This window comes from Microtus pennsylvanicus, chromosome 1, assembly GCF_037038515.1.
Source record: "Microtus pennsylvanicus isolate mMicPen1 chromosome 1, mMicPen1.hap1, whole genome shotgun sequence".
In the NCBI taxonomy this organism is placed as follows: Eukaryota; Metazoa; Chordata; class Mammalia; order Rodentia; family Cricetidae; genus Microtus; species Microtus pennsylvanicus.
The window spans coordinates 184,181,363-184,207,959 of NC_134579.1; the positions used below are offsets into that span (position 1 = coordinate 184,181,363).

The window sequence follows — 26,597 nt, forward strand, 5'->3', positions numbered from 1 at the left end:
TTAATAAAGAACTGGCTTGGCCTGATAGGGTAGAGGGAAAACTAAACTGAGTGCTAGGAGAAAGGAGGCAGAATCAGGGAGAAGCCATGTAGCCCTGCTGGAGACAGACACTGAAAACTTTACCTGGTAAGCCACAGCCATGTGGCTATAAACAGATTAATGGAGATGTGTTAAATTAAGATGTAAGAGTTAGCCAATAAGTACCTACATCTAATGCGTCAAGCAGTGATTTAATTAGTACCGTTTCTGTGTGATTATTTCAGGGATGAGCAGCTGGGAACCAACACGTGGCCTCCTTCAACACTTTTTCAAAGCAACATATCCTTAGACTCAAATTCTGAAGTCAAGATACCTTTAAAGTATATACGTTGGTTATTTAGCTCCTTTACAGTAAAAAAAAAATCAAAACACAATAATATACATAATCCAGACTCTGTGAATTTTTCATTTTTACATGGCTTATTAATTTTTTACACTATTACTTTTTTACATTTATTTTATTATCCTTATTTCTTTAATATATGACTGTCTGTACTCTCTTTATAAACTTTGTTTTATTTTTTTCTAAACCATTTACTTGTTTTTATAACTCTCTGTACTTTTTCTTCTCTCTCCCAAGACTATGTACATTATTCAACACTGTAACCCATTTAGAGATGATTTTTAAAATCTGAATCTGTCTTTATTGTGTATCTGTAATTATTTTATGACCATAAGTGCTTCTTAAATGCTAAGCCCTTCTTAAAAACCTAAGCTGTGGCCTTACTAGGGTATATACGACCCTGCCTGCTTGTTCTGCACAGTCGAACTTGGTGGAAGTCAATTCACTGCCTCTGCAAACCATGCACATTGCCCAAGTTCCTAGTATGCAACAGGTCTACGTTGAGCCAGTAAGCAGTTTGTAACATGCTGCTTATGAACCCCATTTAAATGCTTGGTCTCCTGAAAAAAAAACAGAGGTCACGCTGGCAGCAAAGCACAGAATGCTGGCATTTCAAAATGACACAGCTTTTTTTTTTTTTTCTGCTACTGCTGAATCGGGAAAACCTGTTTTAAAGGAGCTGCAGCATGCAGCCAGCAAGTAAAGCCCATTTGGGAAAATAAATATGGCTAAACTTTTGGTTTTTAGTGTCTAAAATTCCTTTCCAAGCCCTCTCAGGTTTTACATGGATTTAATCCACCACATTGGGTGCCAATCTGTTGACTGAGGTTTTCTGTCCCACCAGGTCCCACAGCCATTTAGCCCCAAAGAAAGATAAAGAGGTCTACATTAATTATAAACTGATTGGCCTAGTAGCTCAGGCTTCTTATGAACTCTTACAATTTACATTAGCCCATAATACTTGTCTGTGTTAGCCACGTGGTTTGGTACCTTTGCTTGCTCTGTGTCTGGCTTCCTCTCTGTCTGGGTGATGACTGCAGACTGAAACTTCCTTCTTCCCAGAATTCTCATTGCCCCACCTCTACCTCCTGCCTGGCTGCCCTGCCAATACTTCCTGCCTGGCTTCTGGCCAATCAACATTTATTTAAAATACAAGTGACAGGGTACAATCCATGTCCCACAGCAAAAGTCTGTGTATTTAATCCTAAATTGTGCGGTTTCTTCTGTTCTTTTTCTTTCCTACATTATCAAAAATGGAGAGAAAGCATAAATTTCTTGAAGTAGGGGTTTTCCCCATTTGTTTCAAACTTCTACCATTTTACGCAACTTAGGATGTAGGAGAGCCAGGGATATGCTAGTTTGTAATAACTATACAGCTTGTTTTCAGGCAGGAAACTTATAACATGCATTGGATGTTCCTTGCCTCAAATTCTGCCCAAGTGAACCCAAATTCATGTAAGTAACACATGGGATGGATTAGTTGGCTTTCTGCTAGAATAACAAACCCCAGGATAAAAAATCAGATTACAAAGAAAAGCTTGTTTAGGCTCAGAGCTTTGAAAGTTTGGGTCAAGGAGTTGTTCTATCCCTTGCCTTTTGGCCTGTAGCAACACTTCCTCAAAGAAGAGTCTGACACAAAGAGCAACATGGCCAGGAATGAAAGAGAAAGACACTGGTGTCTCCCTGTTCTTCACATAGCAGATCTCCAATGACCTAAATCCTGCTACTAGCCAGCCCCTTTTAGGCCCTTCCAATCATACCAACCTAAGGCCTCACCTTTAACATAAGCTGTTTAGAGGGATATTCCAGATGGGAAATACAGCATTGACGATAGGACATCACATAACTGAGACAGAGTAAATAAACAGACTTGAAGAGGCTACAGGGAGGCCTCTCTTTCTGGTATGTTTCACCTTTAAGCTGGTTCTCCTCACAGTAGAAATATGAATGCATTAGCTACAGGTGTGACATATATACCAACAGAGTTTGTGTCCTCCATTCTTGCTAAAAGTTCAGCAGTTTCAATGACAGTCCTTTCTCTTCTTGAATGCTCATATCTTTACAGATAACCAGTGAAGTGGGAGAGTCTTCTGTTTTGTGTTGATTTCATTGGTTAATAAAAAAAACTGCCTTGGCCCTTTAATAGGACAGAAAATTAGGTAGGTGGCGTGGTCAGAAGAGAATGCTGGAAGAAAGAAGCCGAGTCAGGCAGTCACCATTATTCTCCTCTCCGAGACAGATGCAGGTTAAGATCTTTCATGGTAAGCTACCACCTCGTGGTGCTACACAGATTATTAGAAATGGGTTAATAAAAATGTGAGAGTTAGCCAATTAGAGGCTGGAACTAATGGGCCAGACAGTGTTTAAAAGAATACAGTTTCCGTGTAATTATTTCAGGTGTAAAGCTAACCATGTGGGCGGCTGGGTGCTGGGAATGCTGCCAGTCGCTCCTACTACAAATCAGTATCTTAATGTACACTCACTGCCGTAGTTCATTTTATATGCTCCTCTTACAAAACTAGTGCTTTTTAGGATTTCAAAGATGCCTAACAGAAATAAGGAAGAAGGAAGTCATAGTGTTCTCCAGAGAGAGGGACCAGTGGGTATTCATAGCTGCAGGGAAAAAGATATGATATGTGGCAATAACTCATGTGTGTATGGGGTGGGAGGCTGTGGAATTCTACAGTTTGTTGCTGCTAAAGCCACGGAAAGTGATGTCATCTCAACCCAAGTGTCTGGGAACCAGAGAGTCCAGTGCTGTGACAATAAAACCATAGAAGTTAAAACTGTTCACTTGTTTGACAAATTAATGAGTAATGGTAACAGCTTACCTCTGGTTTATGGTAGCACGTAGGAAAAGGGAAGTTGGCATATTTTAAATGACCAAACTGCTGTGTTTTTTTTTTTACAGTGGCTCTGATCTCGGGACTCTTAGTGTCCTTTCTGCCTTGTGGTTGACTTGTGCACATTCTTCTCAGCCAGGCTCCCTCGGCTGCCCAGAACTTGTTATTCCATCATATTTGGACACTGGTTTCCATGCTGAAATTCAGATGTTCTTCAGTGAGATTATTATCATAACAACTTCTATGGATGGATAAGAAAAAGGACAAAAGATAACATGCACTATTATATTAGGTAAAAGAAAAATACTGGCTAATTATTACTACGACAGGCTAGTGTCATTTGATGACTGTGAGACAAGCAGCATCCAGCCATAGGCTGGGGACCATGCTATGCACTGCCTCTGAGAGTCATGCTTCAATTAAAAATGGAAAAGTTTGCTTTCTAAAATCACTCTTGCTTTATTCCTTTTCATCTGCTAGCTCTAATGACTGACGCATTCCTGAATCTGTTTTGTTCTGTGTCCAGACAAATGAGAAAGCCATGTCCACAGCTATCAGAAGATTGCTTGCATGTGTAAAGAAATCTAGCTCACAGTTACTTGATACTTGAAAGTGTTCCTGATCAACACATTTTTAAATACTTAAAAATTGCACAGGACCCTAAAGGCATTTTATTTGTGTGTCAATATTTACCAAACAAAAAATCAAAACTAAGGGTGGTTTAAAATGTTCACTTAAAAGTCATGTCATTGCCATAAGTGTACGAATAGCATGTTATGAAGAGTGTATTTCCAAAACAAGTGTAATTGAATAGGAAAAGTGGCACTATTTTACATTTTCCAAATCTTTTTCATGCCTCACTTAAGAGACAAAGTCAAATTCTCACATCTGCTTCTGCATTTACTATTTTGCTACATTCTTTATTTTGTAGATTCTGGGAAATACTGGATATTTGGCAGAACTGAACAAGGCCACTACAGACTCCATATTATTAAACAACTTTCCCTTTTGTAGACCCTCTACAAGTGTCAAAAGGATTTCCAGGGTTTACTAGATAAGCTTTTTAAAACTATTGTTTTTCACATACACTCCATTGCAACATACATGATTTTCTCATGTCTTTCAGTAAATAAGGTGAATGTTATTCTTAAGTTGAACAAACAATATGAGAATATGTGGCATTTAGGGAAAACAGTTTGGAGAAGAATGGTAACCAGGAGATATGTGGTACCTATGAAATTCTTTCATGAACGGGTATGAAGAAGTAAATTATAAATACAGCCACTGCTGAGACGCCAGCTGCATCTCCTTTATCTTTAATTCAGTGACACAGAACAAAATGCCAATGACAGGAACATTATCACAGAGATGTCTTCAATCTGTTAGGCTCTAATTTTATTCTTCAAGTAACTAATTTGAATGTTTCAGCCTTTAATAATGGCTGGGAGCTAAATACATAAAAAAAAAAACACTCCTGATGATTTTGGGAAAAAAAAATCTTGCATAATACCAAAATGGGAACCAATATTTTTCAAAACCCTGGCAATGTAATAAATAGTATTTAATAAATTCAGTGATTGTCTGCACCTACAATTACAGTCAAAGAATAAATTCACTTTTTTCCTTTTTATATGTATGTATACCTACTCCTCCCCCCACATTTTCTCTCCTGCATACATTCATTCATCCATTAGACATTTTTGTGGGGAACTTGTCTAAATAATCGCAGGCATTATTCCTGGCAATTGGCATATGTGTTTGCTATTTCTCCTGTTGCTATGATAAAATACCCTAATAAAAGGGACTTAAGGCAAAAATGGCGGGGGGGGGGCGGCTGGTTTTGGCTCAGAGTTCTAGGGTCCAGTCCATCAGGCAGAGAAGTCATGGCAGCTTGAACTAGTCATATTGTGTTCACAGCCAGGATGCAGAAAAGGGTGAATGCTGGTGTGTGGTTCTTTTTTTTCTTTAGACCTAAGGCAGGTGCCAGCTCATGAAATGGTACTACCCATATTTAGTGCAGATCTTCCCACTTTTATTCACGTAATCTAGACAATCCACAACAGGTATGCCCAGAGATTTGTCTCCATGGTAACCCCAAACTCCTGTAAATTGACAAGATTAGCCAATATTCCGTGCAAATAGAACTCAAATTCTTGCTCTTGTGAGGTCTGTGCTGTGGCTCAGCGAACAACTCAACAAACATGGGTAAGTTAAATACCATACTTCTACTGCAGCCTGTGCTGACTGGTTGGCCCTGGTGGTGAGGCACAAAGCGGGCATTTAAAATGTTTCCTGAGTGAAGAAGTTACAAGTGAGACAGTCAAGTTTCTCTCCACAGCTGCTCCCTTTTGTTAGTGTGTTTTAATGACTTCAGTTTTAGCTGTATCACAGACTGAGGATAATTTCAAGAAGCAGAGACAGAGAGCATGAAGACACAAGCACAAGATTTGGCTGTTGGGGTTCCCTATTCACCTGCTTCCCTAGGTGACTTGTTTTAGAACAGCACCCCTAAATAATATGGCATTACATCCATTCAACTGGATGTACACATACTGCCGTAAGTATGGAAGAGAAAATTGAAAGAATAAGCGATGTTAGTAGATAAATGATATGATGATGTAAAAAATAAAGGGAGAGGATTATAAAAATATTTGAGCATAGAGAGAGCAAGCCATTGTGGGAAAAACAGTGCATGAGGGGTGTGGAAGGGAGCAACCAGCACAGAATGGTGACTGAGACTTTGTATAGGGTACTGTGGGAACAGGAAGCTGGCTGAGAGGTCTGGGAGCTGATAAAGGAGGGTGGGCACACAAAAGGACTCTTGATTTTCCTTTGTGTTGGGAAGCCAAGGGGGTTTGTGAACAGAAGAATGGTGAGCCTCACATCTTTTTAATAGGTTTGGTTTAGAGACAATATGATTAAAGTCAACATAATAATAGTTTCCTGTGTGTACTTTGAAGATGGAAAGAGCCAACAAATTATTTGCAAGGAAAGATAGAGACACTATAGATGTGTTGGGACACAGATACATAGAAGCATTTACTGCAATGACAATGATTGTGATGGGAGGGGGCCTACTCTGAAAGAGCATTTTAGTTAGGTTGCTGAGGCTTCATTTCTGCCTTATGTGCTTCAGTAGGCCAACAGAGTAGAACTCCCACCACTTAGATGATCTGTGCCTCATCTGCACCCAATGAGGCTGAAGTACAGCAGAAAAACACCTTTTCCTAATAGATGCAAGGACCAGGCAGCATGTTTTTAATCTGATTCTAGCTCTCTCAAAGAAACCTTTCTTTGTGGAATTCATTTTCTAATCCAGGAAATGAATTGTAGTATGCACCCTCATGGATCCTCTACCTGAATTCAATCCCAGCTCTGAGCTATGTATCAGTTGTGTAAAATGGCAACAGGAAAAAGCCCCACACCAGGTGACTGTGGACTGGATGACTGTACCGCATGCAACCCAGGATAAAGGGTAGTTCTGTTATTGTTTCTTCAAACTTAAGTCTTGATGTAAACATCAACATTTGATATCACTTTGCTATGACTATATATACATCTACTGTAATACCATAGGGACTAAAAAAAGGATATGACAAGGAACTAAGCTTAAAGTTAGATGACATATCTCCCAATAGCTGTACATTAAGTAAGGTTATAAAATAATATTATTTAGAAGAAAATTTATTGAAGCTTTTTTCACCAAGAGACGTTTACACATGGGTATGCGGTGATATTTCGTTTATGATCTGACAATAAAGCTTGCCTGAAGATCGGAGTGCAGAGCTAAGCCACTAGAGGCCAGGCAGTACTGGCACACACCTTTAATCCCAGGACTTGGAAAACAGAGGCAGAAGGATCTCTATTAGTTCAAGGCCACCCTGGGCTACACAAAATTGATCCAGTCTAAAAGAAAAACAGAGCTCACACAAAGGTGATCCAGGCAGTTGGGATCGTATGCCTTTCATCCTAGCACTAGGGAGTTGGAGACAAGAGTGATTCGGCTGGGCTGAGAGGAATATAAGGCAGGAGGAGACAGGCACTCATTGTAGTCTAGGCAGTCAGTCTGAGCAGTCACTCTGAGGATGCTGTCTGTCTGAGGGTGCCATCAGAGAATGCAGTCTGAGCAACTAGCTGAGGACAGGATCACCCCTATGGTCTGAGCATTGGTAGAGGTAAGAACTCTAGTGACTGGTGACTCTGCTTCTCTGATCTCTCAGCTTTCACCCCCTAATATCTGACTCAAGGTTTTTATTATTAAGACCAACTAGAATTCGTGCTACACACATACGTGTGTGTGTGTGTGTGTGTGTGTGTGTACTTCCTTAAAGAAGCCGCACTTACATGGAAGATCCTGTGAACTGATTGGCTGATTAAACTTTGTAATAGTGGTACAGAACGCTGCAAACAAGAGCCAAATATTTGTGCCCCCATATAGTCACTATAGTAACTATTTGCTCTTAATTCCTGTGTTATCTGACCTAACATCTTTTGTGACTGGTATGTACTGCTGAAACCTAGCTGGCCAGTAGCTTCTATCAGCCATTTTTTTTTTTATTTCCCTGTGGTCCTGTATGATACCAGGGATTGAATCCAGATCATGATAGGAAAATACCCTAACTCTAGATACCTAGTTCGTTTTTCAGCCTTGAAACTAAGAACGTTATAGCATTTAAACATATAGATCTATATGCCCCCAAAGTCGCCGACCTAACCGATGTCCTATCCCTACCAAAATATTTGGTAAATACATTCATGTCTAACCTTCTCTTTTGGTGGCTATAAAAGTTTATGTACTATTTTCTAGAACAACAGATCAAGTAGACTGAATCATGTCTGGATTCACAGTTACACATGGTTGTCTCCATATGAATTCTTCCTCCCTTTGGAGCAGAGGCTGTGTTTGTCGCTATCATATTAAACACCAGAAACATATTACTGAAGTGAAACTGTTAATGAAACCTCACAAGGCAACATTGTTGCAATCACAATGCAACAGTTATAGAAAGGAAACACTTCCAAAGATGAAAAGGCCCCACTAGTCTCCCTTGTTTAACTGCCAGTAGAGAAAATTCACTCTGTTCTGTAAAAGACCATGTGTGGGTTAAAATGAACAACGCCTAGATTTTGACGTTTAAAACTACATGCTTGCCAAAAAAAAAAAAAAAACAAAAAAACCCGAATCCGCGAAATTTATTCTAGATTCTTAAGACGATTGATTTTTTTTTCTAGCTTCCTATGCTGTTCGGGTTCAAGAGACTTGATACCCCTGCAGGCCCCCTTCCCCATTAAACTTCCTAGTGAGGTGAATAAATAGGAGCGTTCCAGGGGACTCTCCAGCCCACGCCGTGCCTTTGCTGACGTCTTCTAGATAAGGAACAAGCAGTACTCTCCTAGACGGCACTTCAAAACGAAACTTAAGACTTGGCCAAGGGCTCCTTGGGGTCAGAAGCTTGGATTTCGGGAAAGCTCCTCTTCCCGGTCCTGAACGTCGTCTAGCTTCCTCCCGCAAGGCTCTCCGGTGAACCCTCGCCGTGTCAGAGCCAAGTGGTGATGAGGTCCGTCACGTAAAGAGCAAGGGAGAGAGATCGGGGCCGGAGAGCCACCCCACCGCGGCGTAGTGGCAGCGAGGTCCGCGAGCAGAGGGGGAGAGAGAGAGCGGACAGCGGGTTGCGGGCGCCGCGCGCGCTCGCCGCGGGGGCGTGGCTTCCGCCGGCGCGGCCCCGCCCCCTGGAGCGCCGGGCGGTCACGTGGCGGCCGCGCGCGTCCCCGTCCGCTGCGGGCTCCGAAGCCGAGGAGAAAAGGCTGCGAGGTGGCTGCGGCGGTGGCCGAGAGGTGGGCACCGGGCGGGACCGGTGGCGAGCGCGGGTGTCCGAGGGCTGCGGGACCTCGGCGGGCGGCGCTGCGACCGCGCTGGCTGCGGGGCGGCTGACGGGGTCCGCGGCGGGCGGTGGCGGGGTCGGGGCCGGTAGGACAGGGACGCCCTTGGCCAGCGCGGCCCGGACGGGCGCGCGGAGGGAGGCCGAGCTGGCGCAGCCCGGACCGTGACGGGCGCGGCCCCGGCCCCGGCCATTACTGCGCAGCGGGCTGCGGGCAGCGCCACCGGGCTCGGCCGGGCCTCGCTCGGCCACGGGCTGCATTCTGTCTTCCGCCTGCCCTACCGCTGCCTCTGCGAGCCGCTGCCGCTGCGAGCCGCTGGGTCTTACCCAGCGCCCGGAGCCGTCCCTCCTCCTTTCGCTGGCGGAAGCCTCCGACTGTTCTTGTTTTGATGGCTACCAAAACCTGAAACCACCGGGAGGTGTCGGAATACGCGTCGGGGCCTCCCTAGCCGGGTGCATCTTGAGAGCCCCGGCTGTCGCTTTGTTCTGGTTGCTGGGTGTGGAGTTCTTTCCCTTACCCTCCAACCCATCTGAGAACGCACGGGATCCCCATTGTTGTCGCTGTCTTATTTTCCTGAACGTTTTTTTTTTTCTTTAGAGAAAGGCTGGGTTACTTGTTTTTTTTTTTTGTTTTGTTTTGTTTTGTTTTTGTTTTTTTGAGGATGTGGAAATGGAGCAGTCCTCTAATTAGGTAAGAGATTCCGGACTGTAAGTTAGTACACGCATTCTGACAACTATATTTTGTCTTTTCTCCGGGTGCTGTTTAAGCACTTCTCAAGTTTTCAACATTTTGTTTTTTCTTTTTTACAGCACCAAAATACTAGAGAACTTTAGGGAAGAAGAAAGCCAAAAGGAGATAGAAAAGGCTTTGTTCTTTGATTGACATTTCAGGTGCCAGGGTGTGTTCACTCCCCTCAACCCCCCCTCCCCGTGTGTGTGTGTGTGTGTGTGTGTGTGTGTGTGTGTGTGTCTTGTTTTGCAAACGGGATGTGCACCTGAAACGTGGTTATTGAAAACCATATATTATAACAAATTTGAACACATGGAACACTTCAGTAAATAATCTCTATTAGACATTATTAAAGGGCATGGCATGTTGAAAACAAATGAAGAAAATGACCCATACAAACTAGCAGTAAAGCGTCTGGGTGCTGTAAAAGCACCAGAAAATAGGTCACGTAAATCTCATTTTTAAAGAGAAAATTCAAGAATGACTGCCACACTAAAGGTAGAGTTTTGGATGTGTTTTGGTCTTGGATGTGGGGGAGTGGAACACTGGCTGGGTTTGTGTCTCAAGTGGGCCAGTGTAATGTGGGCAAAATGAAAACCCTTTTGCGTAAACGTTTGAAGTTTCCGTGTCTTGCTGGTGATGGTTAAGAACTGGGAAAAGTTGTAATCGTGGGAAAATGTCCCACATAGTTGGTCACTAGATGAGAGGAATGAAAACAGGTTCTTTTAGGAGACTTGTCAAGTGGGGAAGTGTCACTTTTGAATTGTTTTGTTTTTGTTTATTTGTTTGTTTTGCCTTTTTTTTTCCGGGACAGAGTTTCCCTGTGTAGCTTTGGGGCCTGTCCTGGAACTTGCTCTGTACCCCAGGCTGGCCTTAAACTCAAAGAGGTAGATCCAGAGCTGCCTCTGCCTCCCGAGTACTGGGATTAAAAGCGTGTTTGTTTGTTTTGTTTTTAAGGATTTAAGATAATTCCTTGACTTGGAAGAAAATAATAGTAAGAACTTCTTCATATTCAGCTGCTTAAGGCACATTTTTTTGTTAGGCATACACGTGTTTGAGGAATTTAACCAGTTGTTCCTGGTTCTTAGACATATTTTTTTTCTGTCAGTATTAGAAAGGAAAGGTACTGAGCCTTTTTTTCTGTCCTCCTGTCGGGTTGGGTTCTTGGTAACAGTGAATTTGCAGAACTGCTGGCTGGATTAGAAACTGTCTTTCTGAGGAAGGACACTGTGTTTACATTGGTCTACAGATTACTTTGCTTATTTGTACACTCTCATTTACCTTTCTAGTTAATTAATGCAAAGCCTGTCGTTAAAGGCCTGTTAATCAAAACGTTAAAATTGAAAAATTACAGAGGAGCGGGTGAAGCTGCAAAAAGAGGCATGACTTGTCCAAGGTCACACATCTAATTAGTCAGAGGACTTCTTATTCACAGAATGGTTGCTGGCCTTGAAACATCAGTGTTTGATATGATTAAAGTATCTGTCGACATTCTTATCTCTTGAGTTATTGAAATAAATGCAAAGCCCACTTTGCAGAGAAGAAATTTAAAGATTTACACTTAAATATGAAGACTCTGAAGGCAGATGCTTGTTACATTTAACTGAAGTGTGTTTTGACATAAGACTTGTTTCCAAGTTTGACTTAGTCTTCTTTTGACAACTGATTTGATGATGAAGTGCAAAATTTGATACAACAGTTACGTACCTGTGCACTTGGGAATCTTTCTTAAGAAACTTTAAGATGTGTATGTTAAATCCCACCTTACCTCTTTTCTAGTGTTTATAATAATATGTATTTATTATATATAAATGGGTATAGATAACTGAGGTTTGAAGTGGACCCCCCTATCATTGATAACTTTTTGTAATTTGATTAAAGAGTAAACTGTTTCATTAAACCTTAACTTTAGGAAAACCAGAATTTGTTCAATAGTGTATACTTTGATATTTATAGTTTTATTCATGTTTTTATATGTTCATCTTTCTCTTTTATTTTTTTTAAAAAGGCCAATATTTTATTATCTATTACTTAGGGACAGTGGACTTTTAAAAAATTTAACTGACTTGAAAAATGGGATTTGCTGTTAATCCTAAATCTTCATTAGGAATTAACAGTGTATTCAAGTAATTGTAGTGTGAATTATTTTAGTGGTTACCATATTTAAGTAATACAATATGACATTATTTTTCAGTTCTTTTTTATTTTAGTGGTTACCATATTTAAGTAATACAATATGACTTTATTTTTCAGTTCTTTTTAATTTAACGGATTAATTGATAAAGATCTAAATTCATTACTAATCTATAAACTTCAATAAATTTAGTCTGTCACTTTTTTCTACACAATTGCTAAGAGGCAAATAACCTTGTTTCTTTTCTGTTTTTGTTACTTTCTTAATTAGTATTTAGAGTTTGGTGTATAATTTGAAAGTTATTGTAGGAAGAATTATGTATATTTGAATCATACATGTTCACTAAATTATTTCTAGCAAGTAGCTTGAAATCACCTCTTCTGCTTTAAAAAAATCCTCTTGATTAAAATAAGAACACCTTTATGACTTTAAAAGCATCTTGTTTGAAGTAATGTGAAAATTATTTTCTGATGTCTTCATATTGCCTCTTCTGAGTGTTACATGTATGTCTTATTTTTTACCTTTTGACATTGCTGTTTGCAAGATTGTAGTCAATGAGTAAGTTTGGCAGCCTCACCTAAACCTGTCCACTTTGATCACAACAGAATATATACAGTTTGGTTTGTGTTGGTTTTGTTGTTTGCTGTGTTCAGCAAAATAAGCTATCCTATAGAGTTCAGTTTTTCTGTTCATTAATTTTTTTTAACTGTCAGCTTTATCTTTTAAGGGAGGTGTGTGCATTAACACAGAAGACTTTGTAGGTCCAATTTGATGAGGATTGGAAAGACTAATGAGCCACTTAGTTACTCAGCAGCTCTAAGTTGTGCTGAATATAAAGTATATGTGGATTTTAGTACACACACAAATGGAAGGTGTTCCATTAATGATTTTATATTGGATACATATTAAAATAGTAATGCTGTAGATGCATTGAGTTATATAAAATGGAATTTTCAAATTAATTTAACCTGTTTCTTTTTATTAGCTTTAATTCACCTAGTAGAAAATTGGAAATTAGATACTGGCTTGTTTTTTAAATAGAGTTAGTTTCCCTAAGAGAAAGATTTTTTTTGTGGTGCTTCTTTTTTTCTTCTCTCTCTCTCTCTCTCTCTCTCTCTCTCTCTCTCTCTCTCTTTCTTTTTGTCTTTTTTTTCTTTGAAAGAGAGTGTGTGCTTGTTTGTTTGTTTTGAGATAAAGCCTCATTCTGTAGCTCAAGCTGGCCTGGAACTCCTGGCAATTTTCCTGCTTTTGCCTTTTCAGTGCTAAAACAGCTTTAAAAAAAATTTTTTTTTGAAAAAAAGAGATGTAGTATACTTGAATTTGAATGCCGTCTCAAAGTGTCAGTAGCTTTTTTACTTTGAGTAAGCCACATTCCTTTTGAGCTTGTTGTTCTTTCTTTGTAAATTATGCAGTCCCACCCAGTTCCAAGGCTGTTTGGAGGATGCACTGACAGGTTGATCTCCCAGTGCTTTGTGGACTTGAGGACTTGAGTGTGCACATACTTAACCGGAGACCTGATTCTGGTCTGAATTCATACAGTTGTTTCCAAGGAACCTTCTGGTAGTACAGTGCTAGGCATTTTAGTTTATTTTCCTTCCCCAAATTTTACTGTCCATTTGTCTCAACTTTGAAAGTTCTGTGAGATACAGAATGGGAAAAGTCGCTTAGGAAGTGTATGCACTAAGCCCTCATAGAGATACTATGGACAAGAGACCTTCTTACGTCTGTAAAGCTATTCCCATTTGGCTGGGGTCATGTTTGTTGATGGGATACTTTGGCACAGTTGTATCTGAGAGTCAAGGGTTTTGAAAATAAAGGCATAGTTAGAAGTAAAATAATTTTAAGAGTGCACTGAATAAATAAGGGTAAGTTAGAGTAGCACTTGAATTTGTCCTATTATTACAGATCTTTGGAGGAAGAATAACAGCCAAAATTTAAAACTTGTTGAAAAGAATTTCTAAAAGTCTTACCTTCTATTCTTTAGGCCATAATAAAAATGAAAAAGAATGTTAAAAAAAATCAGGCAACATAATGTATTTTAGCTGAGAGCACATTAACTGGTGGGGAATCATACTGCCAGACTACAGCCTTCTTAGGTGTCCAAAAAAAAAAAAAAACGACCAGAAGTGTCCAAACACAGTAGTTCTTAAAGATTTATATGAGTTATTTTGCAACTTCTTAACTTCTGTTTACCTTAAAGTACAAGCCAGTTGTGGATATAAAGTATTTATAGACAAGACTGGAATAGGCAGGTAAGTGAATAGGCAGGGACAGTTGTGAGTCACCACAGGGAAAGAATATGTAAACAATGTAAACAAATGCGTGGACGAAGTCAAGCATTAGAAATAGGGACAGTTTTTTTTCGGTGTATTTCATTACGGAGGGGTGGGGGGATGGGGGAAGGCATTCTAAACAATGACCTGCCGAGAATGGGATTGCGGCTTCTGATTTTAGATGGCAGTGTCAAATGGTGCTTTATTAATAAAAGGAAGTAAAGTTACTTAAATTTAGGGAGTTATAAGTTGAAAATAAAGGACACTTTTATACTTTTTGTAAGAAATTAAACACCAAATTTTGCAGGTGATAATTTTAACATTCAGTCATATATGTGCCTGGAATACATGATTAAGATGACTCAGATGGTTGGTTCTGTTTTAAACAACTTGTGAGATGGGAAGGACAGACAGTAAATATCCAACAGAGTTTTTTGTACACACACACACATACCCGTTAGAACGTGGGCAGGGGTGTACAACACACCACATACATGCACACACATTAGAATGTGGGCAAAGTCTATATTGACTTCTGAGTCATGTTCCAAAAACATGATGAGTGAGGCACAGAATGTCTGTATCCTTTCTTTTTCAAACCAAAACAGTCTTTTTTACGAGATTACTGTCCCCTCTGGTCATCCTTACCTTTATTCCATACCTTTGTCAAGAAAAGCCTGCTAGTCGCTGATTGGCTGTCTGTATTCTTGGGATTTATCTACATTCTGGAGCATCCTTCAGTAGTCATTAGCCAGGTGACTCATGCGTTTGCCAGATGATAGAAGGAACCAGGTTCTACAGCTGTTACACGCTGTCAATTCTTCAAGGAAGGATTCCTTTATGGATTTGGTAGTTTCCAGAAGATGCCCTCTTCTCAGAAGAAACACAGATATTTTATGTGAACAGATAGATGACTTACATACTGCAGTCTTTAAACAAATTGCAATTGAAGTCAACACAAATTGATTGGCAACTTACCACTTAGAGACATAAAATTTGTCCTGTCTTCAGGATTCAGTAGAAAAGTCATTGTATAAATTAACAATGCTAATGTTCATGGTAAGCTCAATAATTGGAAAATATGTAATATGCAGGAGCAGGAAATGGCTTAGGTGACCATTCCTGTGCAGTGCGGTGAATTTTATTAGGCATTTTATAAGCTCTAGAAGAGGAAGATTCTTAAAGGCAGAGGATGTACAGAATTGTCAAGGGCTCTCAGGAGCACTCATTTCTTGTAAATGTGCTATTAATCTGGAGGGCTGGTGGTCACTGATAAATACGAGGCAGCTATGTATTTAGGGCTCAGAGACCTAAAGCCTTTGTTTTCCTAAAGAGTGTTGCCTTTATTGTCTATACTGGAAAACTAAACTTGGGCTTCAAGTGTAGGGGGACCATGGTCTGTGTTTCTAGAAGTGTCACTCAGCGGCATACTGAGCGAATGTAAGGCTGGTCACATAGTAGTACATAGAAGTAGATTCCCAGATAAAGGCTGACTGATGGTGTAATAGGATATATGGCCAGAGAAAGTAGCGAGAGTGTTTTCTCCTTTTCTTTGTGACCCTTAAGTGAGTAAGGCATGGAAACTGAAATGGCACATTGCAAGATTCATCAGAGGTAGACCACAGAGGACTTAAAAATACAAGGTTGCCAGACAAGGGTTCTGTTAAAGAACTTTCAGATGATTCTAGATTGGGCCGGAAAGGAAATGACATCAGGAACTGTATAAAGGAAAGACAGGAAGTGGTCAGAGGTCTTCATAACCAAGAACAGGTGTGTGAATGAGAAGTGAGCTAGGAGGACCAGCACTTGGAGTCCGAGAATGGGATTATGGCTTCTGATTTTAGGTGGCAGTGTCAAATGGTGCTTTATTAATAAAAGGAAGTAAAGTTACTTAAATTTAGGGAATTATAAGTTGAAAATAAAGGACACTTTTATACTTTTTGGACTCACTTTATCAGTATCTCTAGCCTAGAATCTACAGTGGGAGAGTTCCCCAAAATGCATACTTCTAAGAAACTCTGCACTTGTTTCCAATGAATATACATTGGAGCAAGATTTAAGGAAATCTGGGAAGCTAGCTGTCATTCTCAAGGATCCACACCTAACGAGGTTTGTGATGCAGCCAGGAGCTAGCATGAAGAGGATGCTGTGTGGTGATATGAAGTCGGCACAGCCAGTGACACACATCTCAGAACCTGTGGTTGTGGCAGGATTGTTACCACTGACCTGCAGATGGGAGCCGAAAACATCATGAGAAAATGGACAGTGTCTGCTTTGTGTAGGCTGTGAGAGGGAAGTGCAGTGAGAATCCTGCAATACTTCTGAACTTTTTGGCATCATTCAGGCCAATGAAAAAGCTGATACAGAGTAAAATAGTGGCTTCCATGTTATCTAAAGCTGGAGCAAAATGAAGCGTATTTCTCAAAAACGCTGTTTAGCCAATTACTTAGAAAATTCTTAAGCTTTGAAACCAATTCTTTGTTCCCTTAAGCATTTGCCGGGGAAAGCTGGCTTCTATTTAGAGGCCACCGGTGCTACATTTACCTTTAGCTAAAAGATTCTTAGATAGGTTATCTAGATAGCTGCCAACTGTGAGAGGCTTACAGAACAGAAAGACAGGATCCAAGTCTTTTCTCTCTTAGCTTTACCTACTGTGCAGCTGTTCATTACTTCAGTCATCATATGCATGGTTTTAAGGAAGCTTTTTATGAAATGATGTGCCCTACAAGTCGGCATTAGAAACACGGGAAGGAATACTTTATGAGAAAAACTGGTGGTGTTTGTGGATTCCCTGTACAGGACGTAGCTTGAGACAAAGTGGGCATAAAGGCTAAAAAATTGGGTGTGTTTGTGCATATAAAGCAGACCCCCTTTAATGTGCAGGAAGGTATCGATGCTGACTCAATCTGTATTGTGGATGGCCAATTGACATTTTGTTGCCATTTTGACTTGTTCATATAGAACTTGCTTATTTTACTTAAAATATTTATTTTAATAGAATGTAAAAATTATGACATACTTTACTCTTTAACCATTTTCAAAAAGTACAACTCTATAGATAATCTTATTTACATGTTGTAGAGCCATCATCCTTACTATATATTTTTAGAAAGATTCCATACTTCAGACAGAAAATCATGACCTTTTGAGGCAGCAGCTCACTATTATCTCTTCCTTCTGGTCATTGATAACCCTTCAGTTGGTCTCTGTGAAGTTCCCTATTCATTGAGGACTATAGATAGTATTTCTCTCTTTGTGTCTAGTTTATTTTGTTTTCAAGGTGCAGCCATATTGGATAAACTTCATTCTTCTTTTGTGTCCAATAGTGCACTGTTAAATGCTATGTTTCCGTTATCCATTCATCTGCAAAGAGACACGTTGTGTCCACTTTTTCACTTAAAATTCTATGATGAACTTTAGTATACGAATCTCTGTGAATCCTAGTTTTCTTTTAGTATGGATCTGCCTGTGGCATTGCTAGGGTGTTATAATTATCAAACATCCGCAGGGGTGACATCATCAAAGGTTAACTTTCTGCATGCTCACCTACATGTATTTATTTCCGCTGTCCCTGTAGACACATGGGACATGGCTGTGGGTCTGACTTACATTCAACTAACAACTGACTGTACTAAGCACTTCCCATGTGCTCACTGGTCCTTTTCTTCCCCAAAAAGTGATTTCTCATACCTGGTGCTTATTTATTTTTGTTGTTGAGCTGTAAGTATTTTTTAAGTAGTCTGAAAATTAAGTCTCAATTTTCAAAATGGTCTTTTATAAGTTATCCATTTTTTTTTCTGATAAGGTCTAATTTCTGTTTTCCTTTTGTTCCCTGTGCTATTGGTGTTGTGTGTTCCAGTGCTTGAAGAGTTTCCCTTCTATTGACTTCTAAGATTTTGAGGATTTGCTTATGGTGTTGTGTGAAGTGTGACTTGACTTGGTGGTATAAATTGGTAGTCCCAATATTTTTTGAGGAAATACTCTTTCCCCATTGAATGGGTTTGATATACTTTCTCAAAGATCATGTGGCTATATGTTTATTAGTGAAAAGATTTATTTACATATTTAATGTTTTTATATGTGTCTGTGTAAGTTTATGTGTATCACATACATGTAACAGCCAGTGGAGGCCAGAAGAGGGTAGCAGATTTCCTTAAACTGACATTATAGGTGGCTGTGTGTGATCTGCTATGTGGGTACTGAGATCCCAAACCTGGGTCCTCTGCAAGGGCAGTAAACTGCTGAGCCATCTCTCCAAGTCCATTTCTGGACTCTTAATTTTATTGATACATTTCTCTATGTATAATGCCATAAAATCTTAATGTCCAGATTTGTAGTAAGTTGTGACATTTGGAGGTGGCAGTTGTTGAACTTCTTTCTTATTTTCAAGATTTCTTTTAGCTAATTTCATTTGAATTTAACGACTAGCTTTTCTATTTATGCAAAAAGGCTGTTAAGATTTTAATAGGAACTATATTGAATCTGTAGATCCCTAATGAAAATTATTTGTCTTCTCACATTTACCACTTTATGAACACTGGTTCCCTTTTTACTTATTCAACCCTATTTTATTTACTTCAGTACTATTCTATCATTTTCAAACAAGTCTTAAGTCAATCTAAAACCAATTTACTGCTTTAGAGGTTGTTAGAAGTGGCTATTTTTCTTTGATTTTCATTTTGTTGGAAGTTATGTAGCAATACACTACTGGAGTTTTGGTGTGTGTGTGTGTGTCTAACTTACAACTTGACACCTACAATTTTGCTGGGCTTAGTTATTTAACTTCTTAGGATTCCATATAGAGAAAATACTGAAGTTTCACTCTTAGTATGAGTGAAGAATGTACATTTAAAAAACTTATTCTCTGTTCATTTGTATGCCTATATCTTTCTTCAGTCTAATTTTTTTGCTAGAGCTTCCATTACGTTAACAGCAGTCGTAAAAGACCACTATATTTTGTTAAAGGATCATATTTAATTGACTAATTCTACTGATATTAATTTGTAGAGTGATTTTTGTTGTTGTTTTTCTTTTTTGGTTTTTTGAAGCAGGGTTTCTCTGTAGCTTTGGAGCATGTCCTGAAACTAGCTCTTGTAGACCAGGCTGGCCTTGAACTCATAGAGATCCATCTGCCTCTGTCTCCCAAGTGCTGGGATTAAAGGCATGCGCCATCACCACCTGGCTGTAGACTGATTGTTATTGATACAGTTTTTCTTTTGCAGTACAGAGAATAAACCAGCAGTGGAAGAGAAAACCCTACAGGTTGGCTGACAACTGGTGAAGAAGATGTTCTGTTTTTGTGACAGGTGCCTGTGGGATCTGTGATAGAAATGTAAGTAGAGCATCTAGAGTGCCATGGCTTTCCCAAAGCTCATGGGGCCAGGAGAGTAATGCAGAGACCCATACTTGTGTTTGATTTTACTTAAGCAAAATGAAATTTTTATTGACTCACCAGTGCTTTATAGAGTTAGCAGTCCTGCTCAAGCTAAATGATTACAGTCATAGTTTCTTAGAGTTTTCACACAGGGAAAATATGATGAGTAAAGGTGAGAACCTTTACTTTGCATAGTGATTTACTTGAGAAAGATCACTGGATTTTAGAACTAGTTACTAAAAGTTTTCGTGACATTTAAGGACTTTTTATACTATACTTGATTTAAAAGTTAGTACATCTTATTTTATTCATATCAATTCACTCTAATTTATATTTTTATTAGTTGTGTTTTCCTATCATTTTGACTTTGTCTAATATGCCATCATGTGTTTGATAATCTTGAATCTACTTATATTAAATTTCATTATATTTTGATAAAACATTTCCTACAATCAACATCATAGTTCTAGATCATAGAAAATGAAAACCTTGTGGACTTTTAGTCTTGATAATTACAGTGTTCAAATTCCTGGACCAGAAGAACTCTTGCAGATACTATTTCACATTTTTCAAGTTTTGACACAGAAGTTAGTTTGTTATCTCCTTTTTCAGTATGATAACACTAGCTAATTCCCATCTTTAAGCAAGTTTAAGAAGTTTAACATAAAAAAAAATGGTATGACTAATATTTTAATGGTTTAAGTACAAAGTCTGTATCAATGATTTTAACATTCTATACTTAGGAACTTCTATTGGATTATGTAAACAATAGGAAACTATTAAAGGTTGAGAGATGACTAATACAGATGACTGGGAGGAGGAAGAGCTAGGCAGAGAGAAGACTGAAGCCTATTGAAAGGTTAGTATTTTGTGCGATGGATATCCAGAGGTCTAGAATTAAGTTTACAGGATTTGGAGTGAAGACGCATACTCTACAGGAGTTGTGGCCAGGGGTTAGGTGAGCACCAAGAATGGTAATTTATCCATGGTGGACAGATACAGGATTTAGAGGCAGATACGTTTGTTCTCAGTTGTGTTTATTTCAGATGTCTAGCGTGTTGATGTGGAATTTTGGAATACAGAATCAGAAATACAGGCTTGAGATGGAGTGTTTCCAGACAGAAGGTGTGAGGAGTCACATAGATCCATTCATGTGAGATACTCAGAATACCAACTAAGCATATAATGTGTGCAACAAGGAGTACCTGTAGGGTCTTGAGGGAGTACTGGTATTGAAGAGGTACTAGAGAAAAGGGAAACAAAAGAGATGAATTGAGAATGCTAAAACTCCAAATGGAAAACATAAGGATTATGAAAAAGAATAGGTGAAAGGAGGTCATTAAATTAAGTTTGAGATGCTAGTCAGAGTTCTAGGGAGTTAGATCATGGTCTCAATTACAAAAATTAAGGGATTAGTTTTGCATACAGATGGCAGAATCCCATCCTGAACCAGGAGAAAGACAGTAAGGCAGAGTACAAGTACAGCTGTGTTTTGCTGATGATTCTTTGGCTTGTATAAGTGATCATTGATAACAGGAGTCAGTGTTTCATAACTGAGAGGGTTGAAGAAGTTTTATAACCCTCTTTGGAGCAATAGGAAATAAAGATGTCTTGGCTGAGTTACTGGGAGCAAGCTTGGTGATCTCTGGCAGCAGAGCATCAGGCTAGTGTGTGGAATTGCAGTTTCTGCTTTAACTTGGTAGACATCTCTCCTCCTGCCTTTTGTGGGGGTGTTTCCAGTTTCCTTTCTTCCTTTATCATTCTTTAAATCTCTTACAAGCTACTTATACTGTGTAAATTTTGGGTAGCTGAAGGTTTGTGCCTGGTTTTCCTGCTCTTACTACAAATTCGCTCATCCACCCATTTTCATGGCTTTAAGAACTATGTATTATGTTGATGACTCATAACTGGATTATTATATATATGGACAAGTTTTATAGAGATCCTTAGCCTTTGAAATAAGATTTCATCACATACTTAATAAGATTAAGATTGTGACCTAAAATCTATTTAAAAGCCATTAGCGGCTGGGCGGTGGTGGCACACACCTTTAATCCCAGCACTCGGGAGGCAGAGGCAGGCAGATCTCTGTGAGTTCGAAGCCAGCCTGGTCTACAAGAGCTAGTTCCAGGACAGGAACCAAAAAAAGCTAAAGAGAAACCCTGTCTCGAAAATCCAAAAAAAAAAAAAAAAAAATCCATTAGCATTGAGAATGAATGTCTGAATTCTTGTGTCTCCTCCCTACAGGTGATTGTCTCCTCCTTTGTGCTCCCTGGCATCTGTTGTGCTCAGCTCATAAAGTGTGTGTTGTACAAATGTAAGGACTATCTATAGTTCAGATCCCTGGCACCCACACAAATGCAAGGTGGGCAAGACAGTTTGCAGTTTCAGCACTAAGAAGGCAGAGACAGCATCCCCAGAGCAAGCTGGCTAGCCAGACAGCCATAGTGGTGAGCTGCGGTATTATTGAGAGACACTGCCTCATCGGAAAAGGTAGAGAGCAATTGAGAAAGACTTCAGAAGTCAACCTTGGGTATCCAGGTACTCAAGACTACATGTATGAGCCCACCTGTGCCCACACGTGGGGAAAAGGAATTTCATTAGAATTAATTTCTTTGACTTAAATTCTAAGGCATAAAGGACTTTGAGACCCTAACAAAAAGTGTACATAATCAGTTCATTTGGGTTGGGCAAGGAGACCTAGATGATGCTGATGACAGAGGGGTTAACAGGCATGTCCTTATATATACTTGTAAATTCTGTTGTTTCAGGTTAGATCTCTGAAAGCATGACAAAATTGACACTCTTATAGTGAGAAATAGGTTAAATTGTATTTGCCTGATTTATTTTTTTTTCTTTTTTTTTTCTTTTTTTTTTTTTCAAGACAGGGTTTCTCTGTGGCTTTGGAGCCTGTCCTGGAACTAGCTCTTGTAGACCAGGCTGGTCTCAAACTCACAGACATCCGCCTGCCTCTGCCTCCCAAGTGCTGGGATTAAAGGCATGTGCCACCACTGCCCTGCTGCCTGATTTATTTTGAATGAGTTATAAGTTATACTTTTCTTATTTCTATAATATAAAGCTTCTGGTAGAGGGACTTAATTTGTAATGTTGAAAAATAATGTATACATTAAGTATTCTATGATTATTTTCCATAGATACTCTGTTGTGCCCTTTCCTGTAAATGCAATCTAATTTACAAATTAGTATCACTTTGAACATATGTCTTGAAAAACTAGAGATACAGGAAAAGTCAGAAGAATAGGGTATAAGATTGAATGGGCTCTGATAAAAGCCAAAGGATATTCTTTCTCAGTTTTTAAAATATAAACACTTACCAGCTATCCAGTTTATAGCCACTGGACCTAGTTTGAAGTGTTCTTAGACAAACAGCCAAAGTCCTCACGAGTAGTTGAGTTTGAAATGGTCTGTGTACAGCATGGTCAAATTAACTGATAGAGAGGCTGTCGCTCATTTAAATAGCACTTGGTCCAAAATTTCTAATCTCTGGGACCTGTTACCTCCACTCTCTGTTTTTTCCCTTCTTTAGTCAGCTGTTTTCTTCCTTTTTATCTGTGGTTTCCTGTCTGGAAATTCATGGAATAACAGTTAAATCATGTTTCTTTAGCATAGTAAAATAAGGCTTTGATGATTTATTTACTGGCTGACCTTTCAACCTTTTTTTGATTTTTATCTGAACTTTGTAATTTTCAGGTAATGAAATTTAAGCTAACGGTTTATCTGGATGACTAAAAACATGTAATAAAGGAAACTGAAACTTGATTATCAGATTTTTTGTTTAATATTGGTTTCACTGTGTCTTATTCATGTTACACTTTCTCCGTGGGTGCTTTCAGTGTTCCATTATTTGGCTTTTTGTTGGTGCTTTCTCAGCACTGAATATAAGTACGCTGACAGAGTATTTGTGTGTATATTGTATTGAAAAAGTTTTGAACTAGATATTTGAGCTTAATTAAAAAATGAAACTTAAATGTTTTATACTATGATACATTCATAGCTTTGCTTTTTAAAAATGTGTTTTGTTTTCACAAATATTTTCAATGTCCTGTATGGGAATGCATCAGTCACACTGGAGGTAGTCCACAGGGTGGCTAAATCCTAGTTAGAGGGGTTTTGACAAACGCAGATAGTGGGAGAAGTGGCAGCCAGACTCTTTAAGGACCCTTAGAGATTTGGAATTATACTGAAATTTACCTTTTAAGAAAGTAACTAAATGAAAAGGCATGTACAGTGAGTTAATAATCACTGTTTGGTGACTAGAAAAGGGAGGATGGGTAGTGGTACACAGATTTGGTAGATAGAGATATTAATGATTTATGGATATTTTAGATGCAGTAAGGCAAAAAAGTACAGGTTAGGAGCTACATTTCTGACTTGTATAAACATCTAGGACCATAACCTAATTTTTCTTTAAAAACAAAGGCTGCAGATTGCTGTTGTCTAGAGTTAGAGTTTGAATGACACAGCTGATTCTCTGCTTCTCTTCATCTTGACTCTGAGGTCATTTGGAGTAGATTTCATTTTTTTTTTAAATGTTTGCATTTAGTTCTGTCTCACAAATTTTGTGGCTGGATAGACAGTATTTAAAATATACTATGTGTGCCTTGCTTAATAGCTACACTTTCCATTGATTCCTACAAGTAAAAACTGAGAGGTACAACTACAGATGAAGAAGGGTTGTTTCATAAATTAAGAGTTTTCCCTGATTTCTTTTACTTTCTCTTCCATCCTGTTTGAGTTAAGGCATTATGAAGCCTGGGCTGGCTTTGAATTTGCTGGTTCCTTCAAATTCATATGTTTCTTGTATAGCATATGGTTTGCATGGAATAGATACTTACTAGGTATTTTCTGAACTAGTGAATTAAAGTATTAGAGAAATTTAAACCTGATTTCACTTTATTTTCTTCTCATTTCCCTAGGATGGCTGGCTGTGGTGAAATTGATCACTCAATAAATATGCTTCCTACAAATAAGAAGGCGAGCGAGTCCTGTTCTAACGCTGCACCTTCTCTAACAGTTCCTGAGTGTGCCATTTGTCTGCAAACGTGTGTTCATCCAGTCAGTCTGCCCTGTAAGCATGTTTTCTGTTATCTATGTGTAAAGGGCGCTTCATGGCTTGGGAAGCGATGTGCTCTTTGTCGACAAGAGATTCCTGAGGATTTTCTTGACAAACCAACTTTGTTGTCACCAGAAGAACTTAAAGCTGCAAGTAGAGGCAATGGTGAATATGCCTGGTATTATGAAGGAAGAAACGGGTGGTGGCAGTACGATGAGCGCACTAGTCGGGAGCTGGAAGACGCTTTTTCCAAAGGGAAAAAGAACACGGAGATGTTAATTGCTGGGTTTCTGTATGTGGCCGATCTTGAAAACATGGTTCAGTATAGGAGAAATGAACATGGACGTCGCAGGAAGATTAAGCGAGATATAATAGATATACCAAAGAAGGGAGTAGCTGGACTTAGGCTGGACTGTGACACTAATACTGTAAGTCTAGCAAGAGAGAGCTCTGCCGACGGTGCGGACAGTGTATCAGCACAGACTGGAGCTTCTGTTCAGCTTCCAGTGCCGTCTTCCTCCAGGCCCCTAACTTCAGTTGATGGTCAGCTAACCAGCCCTGTAACACCATCCCCGGATGCAGGCACTTCTCTGGAAGACTCTTTTGCTCATTTACAACTCAGTGGAGACAGCATAGCTGAAAGGAGTCATAGAGGTGAAGGAGAAGAAGACCGGGAATCACCATCTTCTGGCAGAGTGCCAGACACTTCTGTTGAAGAAACTGAATCTGACGCCAGTAGTGACAGTGAGGACGCCCCTGTGGTGGCTGCACAGCACTCCTTGACCCAGCAGAGACTTTTGGTCTCAAATGTAAACCAGACAGTAGCTGACCGATCAGACCGATTAGGGACTGACCGATCAGTAGCAGGGGGTGGAACCGTGAGTGTCAATGTCAGATCCAGAAGACCAGATGGACAGTGCACAGTGACAGAGGTTTAAACAAACGTCTTCAGTGCCACACTCAAAGGTGAAATGGATACCTGTAAATTTCTGCCCACATAACATTATACTCATCCTTAGTAGTGCATTGTGGGAGTTGGGGGGTAAGGGATATGGGAAGGACATACCTGAAATTAAAATGTCTAACATGTCTCTGTTGAAATTTATTTAATGTGAGGAATTGGGGTGTTAACATTTGAGAGCTGTTCAGTAATAACACAGTTTTCTTGACATCTGTTTACTTTGTAGTGTATTTTTTTTAAGTCTTTAGTTCTTTTGGCCAGTGTGTATCTGTGCATTCATGGTCATCATCTGACTCTTGCACTACCTTATTTTTCTGCATGGATTGGTATAAAATCATTACTAAAATTTGGCACCTGTGAGATATTTGATATCGTTGAGCAGGAAGTTTAATGTGGAAAATAGATGTGAATTCGGGATTTAAAAATAGATGACTAACAATTACTTTTAGTTGGTCTTACTGAGATAGGAAGGTAAGCAGCAGCTAATAGGTTGTCTCACAACCTATAACACATTTCGTGGTGTTCCTTTCCATAGGGTTTGCTGTCTTGTCCTTGTACCTTGAGGTTTCTCTTAGTCTGCATTTTCCTTTTTGATTAAAAAAAACTTTATAATTTAATAAATACTAGAATTTATCAAAAATAATGTTTCTTTTTTGAGTCTGGAAAAGGGATGGGGGTACTTTGGTATTTGTGGCTAAAGAACTTTTTAAAGGTGGGGTTTGAATTGATTGTATCCTGCTCAAATTGTCCCTACTCAGAAGTCTGATGTCTTCCTAAGAGAATGTGTACAGAGAAGGTATCTATGGCATTGTGTTTGGAATAAACAGATGATGTGGAAAAAGACCCAAAGGCTATGAGATTAAAATTTCTCAAGCAGCTAATACCATTAATTTTACGTTTCTTTTATCAGTCTCTATCAGTGTTATTAATGTCTGGGTTACACAAGC

The 26,597-nt window shown here is 39.2% G+C and overlaps 1 protein-coding gene across 5 annotated transcripts; it reads left to right on the plus strand.

The window, feature by feature from the left end:
- The first annotated feature begins 8,955 nt into the window (after positions 1 to 8,955).
- On the plus strand, positions 8,956 to 26,493 carry Rnf146 (ring finger protein 146). Of its 5 annotated transcripts, none has more exons than XM_075946589.1 (4): positions 8,956 to 9,060; positions 19,464 to 19,573; positions 21,863 to 21,932; positions 24,553 to 26,493. In XM_075946589.1, coding segments are annotated over exons 3-4 (1,077 nt in total). In that variant the 5' UTR covers positions 8,956 to 9,060; positions 19,464 to 19,573; positions 21,863 to 21,930; the 3' UTR covers positions 25,628 to 26,493. The 5 variants fall into 5 exon arrangements, with proteins under 5 accessions (XP_075802704.1, XP_075802693.1, XP_075802711.1 ...); XM_075946596.1 differs by lacking the exon at positions 8,956 to 9,060 and adding an exon at positions 9,087 to 9,795; XM_075946578.1 differs by lacking the exon at positions 21,863 to 21,932.
- The last annotated feature ends 104 nt before the right edge of the window (positions 26,494 to 26,597 follow it).